The following is a 9,581-nucleotide window of genomic DNA, read 5'->3' as shown; positions in this document are numbered from 1 at the left end:
TGTGGAGGTAGATGTTGTTAAGTTTGATTATGAACTAAATGGATAATCAAATGCTGATGTGGCATGGTTATTGATTTTGATAATTATCATTGCGGATGCTCTAATGTACACGTTATTTTTAGGTTTTAGGCATGAAACATTCTAGGTACGATCAAACTTTTATGGGGGCATTCCGTAAAGGACTTCAACTCAACTTGCATGGTAGGATTAATTGTCCCCCAGTGACGTGAGTAATTAAGCTGATCGACTTGAACACCCTAATTATAGCGGAAAATATGTTTGCAACTTAATTATAGCTTACCATGCAATGTGCGCCCATTGAATTTTTACTAGTACTATATTATTTAGTGACGATGAAATAACAATATCCATCAGATCAGCTAAATACGGTACGTAATGTCGCTTAATTAAATCTTCCCCATGCAGCACGAAATTAATCACGATTTATCATTGGACCCCCACAAATTCCTAGTAAAATATTTTTGAACCCCGTGGATAAAATTGAGTAATTCCAGGCGACAAACAAGAAGAATAAATTAACGCACTGATTTACTCCAACCTTCATGAACCAAGATACTAAAAATATGAAGAGTACGTGCATGCATAATAATTAATCAAAAGCGTAGAAAATGGTGTTTTATTATGCATGGTGTCAAACCGCAACGTGCACGTACTTTAGTTCTTTACTCTTTACATTAACTAGCTAGAAGTTTATATAATTAAGAATAGGGGTGTTAAATGAGCCGAACAGGTGGTTGATAAAAGATTTAATTGGTTTGAAAACTCAACAAATTCAAAAATATGTTCGAGTTTAACTTGTTTATGAGATGAACAGATCTTAAACGAGTTTTATTAACCAAGTCAAACATGAGCCGATCTGTAACTTGAATTTTTTATACATCATAAGTCAAACAAGCCAAGTAGTAGATAATCTAACTTATATGTAATGACAAACCGGACTCCTCTGCTCATCGTTTCTCCCGTCGGATCCTTTCCTGGGTGGATCCGGTTTGGGGCCTAATGGCATGGTGGAGATTCTCGTGCAGGTGGCTTGGGCTTTGGGCGACTGATTTCCGTCGATTGGGTTCTCTTGGACTGGTCAGTTTTAGGCTTAACGGTTAGGTTTTCTTTCGTTGTCGTTGACCTCAGTTGCTTCTCTTCGTGTTGCTGATCCCTTTTCTGTGGTCCGCCCTAACTGTGGTATGTTTTGGTGGCTTGGAGCGTGCGTGCGAAACCGACTGGGTCCTCCCTAGCCGGCGACAGTGGCGGCAGATGGCGGCAAGAGGTGGATGGTGGTTTTGGGCGGTTGTGATGCTTGTTTGATCGGTGGCGGCGTTTGGGTGTGTGAGTGTGTGTTGTTGGTGGGTGCGGTGGGAGGTGTTGGGGTTTGGCTTCTACGGTTAGGGTTTGGGTATGGGTTGGGCTTGGCCTGGTGTTTGGGTTTTGTTAGGGGTGTTTTAATATCCTGATTTGGGCTCAGCCTGTTAGGTCTAAATTAGGTCCTCCGCGTGGTTTGGAGAAGAGAGTCTTGGATGGTCAAGCCGGTGTATCCAAGATCTTATTATCTCTGTAACTTTCTGTTATGGGTTAATGAATTTTATTTTCGCTGATCAAAAAAAAAAAAAAACAAGCCAAGTAGTAACTCGTTAATCCGATCTTGGTTTGAAACCTTAACGAGTTGCAAAAGCAATATTCAAGCTTGGATTTGTTATTGTAACGAACCAATCTGAATGACAAATCAATCTTGAACAAGCTTTTAACAAATGAACTAATATTCAAACTCAAGTAGATTGGTTCGTTTAGGACTTAGGATAACTAAGAATAGATTTTTTACCCAAGGGAAACGTACAAGCTACGTGTTGATCCTTCATGAAATTTGTTGCTTTTTGAGCTACCAGGAAATCGACTCCGCTCCACTGAGCATAAATGCTTGATTTCCATCTTTCTCTCCGTGATGTCCGCAGTGAAAACCTGTTTGCCCAACCGAGTGATTTTTGACTGGAAAGAAATCTCACTAGCACATGCAATTAAGTCAATAACAACTTTGATAGGGAATTGTCCGACACCGAAATCTGCTGATTTTCCTTTGAGGAAAGGAAGCACAATGTTGTCGATGGTCAGCTAATATGTGGTCCGAAGTTCTGAACACGTACCGACTAGAGTACCAGTACGAAATGCGATACCAGGTATCGTTTTGAATTGGATACCGGCTAGTGGCTTGGTACCAGCCATATTTGAGTCGGAACGAAATTAGAGGTGCGGAATACCTAACATCACGGACGGAAACACAGGAGATTAGGAAACAGAATCTGTGCCGAACTTTGTTCTAGCTTAAACGGAATGACTCTTCTTCAGTCTGTAAAATACTGAACTGAATAGTCGGAACTTGTGAGGCTAAAGAGGGTAACACACAGAAATATATTTGTTACCATCCTAGAAGCAAAGGAGATTAGAAAACAAAATCTATGCTCATCCAACTTAAACGGAATGACTATTCTTCAGTTCATGAAATAATGAACTAAATAGTTAGAACTTGTGAGCCTGACAAGTTCTAACTGTTCAGTTCATTATTTCACGGATACCTCACAAGTTTCAACTATTCAGTTCATTATTTCATGGATTGAAGAAGAGTTCGAAAAGAATTCAATCAGCTACAATTATCAACTAAAGAAAGTCTACCATACATACCCTTTAAAAGCTTATACCATATACATCTAATGTATGGTTTATTCAGAAAATTTTGGTGTGTTTTCGCAACTTTTGTTCTAAAACTCGTAATCTTTCAACATTATAATTCGTAACATTTTCACTATGATTCATACATTTTGGTGCGTCTCATAAGTTTTGTACTAAAAAAAATTCATAACTTTTTAGCAATAGAATTCGTAATATTTTTACTAAAATCATAACATTTTGATACATCTCATAACTTTTATACTATTTTTGATCAATATGATTCATAACATTTTCTTTATGAAGCATAACAATATATTACTGACACATTAGGATAGTTTGATAATTTTAAATGATTAAAAACGTATAATAAAAGAGTGCAGAGGATAAAAAAGAAAGTGCAAAAATAACTCCTTTAAATCCTTAAATACCCCCGCAATAGAATAAAGAGGGAAACATCGTTACCGCAATAGATGGCAACAATTGAGGAGAACCACGTTCTGCTTTCTAGAAAGGGACTCGAGACCACATACAGTATGGGTGAAATTACTACTTTATACTAACATTTATTTTTTTATCCCTCTTCTGCCCCTGTTGTACCCATTTACTTCCGGCCCCTGTTGAGATCCATGAATTTAAAGTGTTCATGAAAGATAAACGGACGATTCATACTCATATCACTGAAATTGTCCATGACAGATAAGTGGACGGCTTAGATCATCTTTCACTTTCATGGATCAAATTCATGTATGATATCAAACCTCGCCCCCAAAATTCCGTTGCACACAGCCTGCACGTATAGCAAATTAGAGGTCGTATCTCCTTTTCCCTCTCTATGACTCTTTTATGTATGGCCCCCCATTCTCATGACTCTTTTATGTAGGCCCCATGGAGTCTAACAATAGTGATTCAAATGGATTTGGGGTGCGTGCGGTTCCTTAAAAGGGCCATGCTGCCCTGTTTAGTGGGGTTTGTTCCGGTCTTATTCCAATTGATCTAAAACGTTCACTCTGGAGAACTCGTCAAGTAAAACAAGTATGCAAAAAAATTAGCTTGATCTGATATCATGAAATGCCTGATGGAAACACCTTTATCTCTGAAAATAATAGATCTGAAATACTAGATCAAATCGATTGGAACCTATTATTTTCAAATTATATGTGTTCTGATGAGGCATTTAATAATATCAGATCGAGTAGAATTTTTTGCACACACATTATACTCGACGAGTTCTACAAAGTGAACATTTTCGATCAATCAGAATGAGACGGAGCGGATACCACTCGGTAGGGAAGCACGGGACTGCCCTTTTGAGGGGTAGCATGCACCCAGATTTGATTCGGATATTTCATCTCATACTCCAAGCTAAGAATAGCATATATACGAAAATTATGAGTTGATCGGACATCGATAAAGATACTACTTGATCGTGTCTTGTTTCATAAAATGGTCAATAAATAACCATCTAATTTATAAGGGAAGACAATTTGTCAGTCTTCCCGTCGATGTTTGACCAAATTACCACTTTTACGTTTGTAGTCCTCTCAGCGAAGTCTACATGAACAGTTTGAAATAGGGAAAATTATAGTTACCCCCCTCCAACTAACCCTCGCGTACACTTACCTCCCTCTAACTTTTTTTTTGGCACTTAACCCCCTCAAATTAACTGAAATTCAAACGGTCATAACTTCAAACGGTCATAATTTCTTCGTCCAAAATCGAAAATATGCAAATTATATATCGATTTCGAGGTCTTGAAGTCAACTTTCTAATAACACCAAAATCACATCACGATTCAAAGCACACAAAAAGTTATGATCAAAAGAGTAAGGGCTGGTAGACAGAAAGACCGTTTTGATCATAACTTTCTGTGTGCTTTGAATTGTGATGCGATTTTGGTGTCATTAGAAAGCTGACTTCAAGACCTCGAAATCGATATATAATTTGATGTGATTTGGTGTCATTAGAAAGCTGACTTCAAGACCTCGAAATCGATATATAATTTGCATATTTTTTATTTTAGACGAAGAAGTTATGACCGTTTGAATTTCAGTTAGTTTGAGGGGGTTAAGTGCCAAAAAAAAAGTTAGAAGGGGGTAAGTGTAGGCGAGGGTTAGTTGAAGGGGGGTAACTATAATTTGCCCTTTGAAATACTGTCATACCTTTCTTATATGGGGTGAAATCGGAAGGTTTCCTTGTGTTGATTTGTTATTTTGGAAAACGAAAAAATATATTTTGGGACAGTTCAAACTGAAAATATGAGCAAACAAAATGACTAGAGATGACAATTTTACCGAACCGATTGGTACTTGAACCGTAACTGAAGTTTTTTCTGAACCATAACCGAATTTTTTTCCCTAGATATGGGTATGGTTGAGACTTTGGATAACCGAACAGGTATCGGTTTGGTTGGTTCAGTTTTGGTTTAACTGTTATTCGGACCGAACTGAAATATTAAAATTATAAAAATACCCTTAGCATATAAATATGACATTTGGTGTGTAGAGTTTCGGAGATCAGTTACGAAAATTTCCATATCCGCCCCGAATGTCATGCCTAAAAATGACACGATTGGTTATTTTCCCTACCAGCGTTCCATCAAGTTACTATTTGTTACATTTGTAGTCTTTTCTGCGAAATCTACCCATGAACAATTCGGATCTCCGTCGTACGAGCGTGGCATCCTTTACGACCGTGGCTTTCATAAAGTAGATTCCTGAGGAGTGTGGTGAAGGTAATGCTCCAACCTTTACTGGAAACCAAAAAATCAAACAAACATGGAGAAAAAGTAAAAGGGAATAGGGGACAATTAAAACATTTACTGTATAATTAGTTAGGACAGGTACATGGAGCAGAAACATCATTAATCCACAGTTAATGTTATTTACTACATACATTATATATACTCCTTACTTCCTCACTGAAAACAAAGAAACTGGGATTCTTTGCTCCCTCCAATTAAGAGAGAGAGAGAGAGAGAGAGAGAGAGATGAAGCATTGGAGTCTGCTAATCTCTATTCTGTTCCTAATCCAAAAACAGTTGATACCCATTATTCGAGTAGAAGCAGGGGATGGGTTCATCAAAACAAGAGGGGTGCAATTTGTTCTGAATGGCAGCCCTTACTACGCAAATGGGTTCAATGCCTACTGGCTAATGTACGTGGCCACAGACCCATCTCAGAGAAACAAAGTCTCCTCTGCCTTTGAAGAAGCCACGGGCCATGGCCTCACCGTGGCCAGAACTTGGGCTTTCAGTGACGGTGGTTACAGAGCCTTGCAGGAATCCCCTGGCTCCTACAATGAGCCGACGTTTCAGGTTACTTTTAAATTTTATTTCTACTTCTTGGGTTATCGATTTCAATATCAATAATGAAGTAGTATTTATTAAGGCCAACTGGGTTGGTATGGTTTTGATTTTGATTTTGATTTTGATTTTTTTTTTTGGTACTGAAGGGGCTGGATTTTGTGATATCTGAAGCGGGGAGATATGGGGTTAAACTGATATTGAGTTTGGTGAATAATTATGAGAACTTTGGAGGGAGGAAGCAGTATGTGGACTGGGCAAGAAGTCGGGGCCAAAACGTAGCATCTGATGATGATTTCTTTACTAATTCTGTAATCAAGGGATATTACAAAAACCATATCAAGGTCTGCTCTCTCTCTCTCTCTCTCACGGACCCGCAGGGAAGGATTCCGGACGCAATTGTGTCTGGAGTTGTATTTTAAAGTTGTGTGCGTAGGAAATGAGATTTTTTTTTTGCTCTTTGTGGTAATTTTTCCCAAGTTTTGTTGATTTCTTTTGCTTCCTAATTTTCTGTAATGTTTATACGTACTTCTGTGAGAAAGTAAGTGGAAATAAAATTATTTCCCTATTTGCGTTTGAGTAAAATGAAAAGTTTGATATTGCAATCATGTTAGAAAAGGAAAATTTAATGGCATAATTGGAAATATTATGAGAGATGGCAGTTTTCACAAGAAAATTAAATTTATTGCGTTTTTAGCAAGAAGGTATATATTATGTAACCATGCTTAAATGAGTTGTAGAAGAAAATTAATTTTATCGTCTTTTACAATTTTCTTGCTGATCAAATATCAGAAAAGTATCAATTCTTTTTCTAGCAATTTCTATCCCTTTCACTCTAACTAAACTGACCCTCGAGGAATCTACATATAAAATGAAGTTATATATCTCCCTACATTTCTATGACTTATTTTTTAATCTTTTAAAACTAGATATCCGGTTTCATAAATCCACCAATTCGGATGATCAATTTCATCACAACTAGCCGGAGCACAATTAAAGCCGGGACAAAAGCCCTGTATATACGAGCAAGTCCATCGCAGTATGTTGGTGAGAATAAAACCCTGTACCAAAGATTAACTAATTTTCCATATCTGAATTTTGGCTTGTTCACACAGACTGTTCTAACGAGGCGTAACAGCATCACGGGAGTTGATTACAAGGATGATTCAACAATAATGGCGTGGGAGCTAATGAATGAGCCTAGGTGTTCTTCGGATTCCTCCGGAAGGACCATCCAGGTTAGAGAGCCCCTCTACTATCCACCTTAAATCCTAAAACTTTTTTTGGCTTTTTTGTCAAGGCATGTGTCAATAGCTATTAAATGAGTACAACTAAACCCACTTGGCATAGGTAATAGTAGTAGTTTGGGGACCCGGATCCGCTGTCCGACCCCAATCCGGACAGGGGCCTGTCCCACTCGTCTCGGTCGTTGATCTCGCAAATCAACGATTGAGATGTGCCGAGCAAAAACATCGTCGTTTTGGAGCAAAAAGTGTTCGGCACATCTCAGCAGTTAATTTGTGAGATCAGCAGCCGAGACGAATGGGACAGGCCGCTGTCCGGATTGGGGTCGAACAGGGGATCTCAGTTCGTAGTTTGGTGCTTTTCGCTTCGTGAGATTTGATTCTTCCAAAACCCAGTCTTGAATAGATTTGTGAGTTTTCCACTATAACTAGTGTTGCTTTCTTTTTTTACGGCTTTCGTATTTTGTTTATTATGTTGTTATCGTTTTTTTCTTGTATTTTCGGATCAGTTGTGTCCTTTGTACTTGTCTTTTTATAATGATTGCATTTACTTTTTGTTTCCTCAAAACATAGTAGAAAATACTAATTACGTGAAAAATTCTATGATGAGACCAAAACATCCTTTTACTTTTACTAGCTCCCTTCCAAATTTTTTTTTCCCTTTTCTCTTTCCTAGTGTTGTCATTTGTGTGGCCAATGCATTGACACTCACACGAAATAAACAAAATTTCGAAAGTGCGTGACACATCCATGAAAGGGGATAGTTTTGTAAATTGTTGCCTAGTTTGTACCACATTTTCCTTTCTTTAACATCTAGATGAACTGCTGGGGTACTTTTTTACCTTGGAGATTTGGTAGGAAAGCATTATCAGCATAGGGAACTACCCTCTGGCTCTTTGAGGATTAAACAACCCTATAGCATTGAATAGGGAACTCGGGGACCCTATTGTTTCCATTCGGGCCGTTCATTTCGGTAATGGACGACTTAAATTTCATCTCAGCTGAACATATCTCAGCCTTCCATCTCTGTAGCCGAGATGAAATCTGAGTCATCCATCCCATTCGGGGTAAGATTTCCTATCTTCATACCAAATGGAAGAACAAAAACACAGCTCATTAGTACTTTTTTCTTGACAGGGTTGGATTACAGAGATGGCTTCGTACTTGAAATCCATAGACTCTAATCACTTACTGGAAGCTGGTCTGGAAGGATTTTATGGAAAATCAGCACCTCAAAATGAACAATACAATCTGAATTTCCAAGTAGGAACAGATTTTATTGCAAATAACCAGATACCCGGAATCGATTTTGCTACAGTGCACTCATATCCTGATGTATGGTAAGTATAAGACTCAAGCCACTTAGGATTGAGATTGACTCGTTGAGTTTGCTAAAAAAAAAAAGAGAACTCATTCTAGACCGCCATGGTACAATAAAAACCAGGCTGAAAATAATTTTTAAAGCTCATTAAATTTTCAAAGTTGAACAATTGACCAATTGGCTCGTGATTCATTTGATTGAGGTTAGTTAGAGTGATAAACAAACCCAGCTTCCAAATCAAGCTTGAACTACCCCTTACTTGCCTATGGCTCATTTATTGCTCCACACACCGAAATGACTCGTGTGAATTTCTGAGAAGGACCGTTCTTTTTGGCTATTCCTCATTTGGGTTTCTTCTAATATTCAGGTTAGAAGGAAGCAGCGACGAAAGCAAGCTTTCATTTTTGAACAGTTGGGTGAACGATCACATTCAAGATGCACAAAACAACCTACAAAAGCCACTTCTCTTTGCTGAGTTTGGAAAATCATCGAAAGATTCTGGTTTCAACACGAACCAAAGGGACACTGTGTTCAACACAGTTTACTCAGCAGTCTATTCATCAGCTAGGGGTGGTGGAGCAGCTGCAGGTGGCTTGTTCTGGCAACTACTAGGCGAAGGAATGGACTCTCTCAGTGATGGATATGAGATAGTCCTAAGTGAAAGCTCATCGACCGTTGGTTTGATCACTCAACAATCCCAAAAACTCAATAATATTCGAAAAATGTATGCCCACCTAAGAAATGTTGAGATATGGAAGAAAGCAAGGGATACAAAGAGGGGTGGAGATGCAAGACATTGATACCTCGCAAAGTGGTGATCTAAAATGAAGCTAGTGATGTGGGATGAAGTATGCTAAGTTTATGTTAGATTTAAGTTCAATGCTATCTTAGAGATGATCTTTTTGTTTATCCAAACGAACGGATTGAAAAGTTCGTGTAATTCTTTAATGTATGTGAAAACTAGTCTATTGTATACCTATACTCAAACAATGTCTTAGGTAATTAATCGTAGCCACTACCAAAAAACTAAAAACACCAA

The 9,581-nt window shown here is 38.2% G+C and overlaps 1 protein-coding gene across 1 annotated transcript; it reads left to right on the top strand.

Annotated features, from left to right (window-relative positions):
• Positions 1-5,606: 5,606 nt before the first annotated feature.
• On the top strand, positions 5,607-9,523 carry LOC131331003 (mannan endo-1,4-beta-mannosidase 7-like). Its single transcript, XM_058364800.1, has 5 exons — positions 5,607-5,989; positions 6,127-6,321; positions 7,093-7,215; positions 8,359-8,561; positions 8,910-9,523. The coding sequence occupies exons 1-5, from the start codon at positions 5,663-5,665 to the stop codon at positions 9,340-9,342; spliced, it is 1,281 nt and encodes a 426-aa protein (XP_058220783.1). The 5' UTR covers positions 5,607-5,662; the 3' UTR covers positions 9,343-9,523.
• Positions 9,524-9,581: the final 58 nt, after the last annotated feature.

This window comes from Rhododendron vialii, chromosome 6a, assembly GCF_030253575.1.
Source record: "Rhododendron vialii isolate Sample 1 chromosome 6a, ASM3025357v1".
Taxonomy (NCBI): Eukaryota; Viridiplantae; Streptophyta; class Magnoliopsida; order Ericales; family Ericaceae; genus Rhododendron; species Rhododendron vialii.
The sequence above is the reverse complement of the archived record's forward strand: the minus strand, read 5'-3'. Positions and strand labels throughout refer to the sequence as shown.

Bases quoted from the DNA above. Each gene is read 5' to 3' on its own strand.
- LOC131331003 (XM_058364800.1), top strand. From the start codon at position 5,663: ATGAAGCATTGGAGTCTGCTAATCTCTATTCTGTTCCTAATCCAAAAA. The intron at 6,322-7,092 runs GTCTGCTCTCTC...TTGTTCACACAG, and splicing joins ATTACAAAAACCATATCAAG to ACTGTTCTAACGAGGCGTAA. The intron at 8,562-8,909 runs GTAAGTATAAGA...TCTAATATTCAG, and splicing joins CACTCATATCCTGATGTATG to GTTAGAAGGAAGCAGCGACG.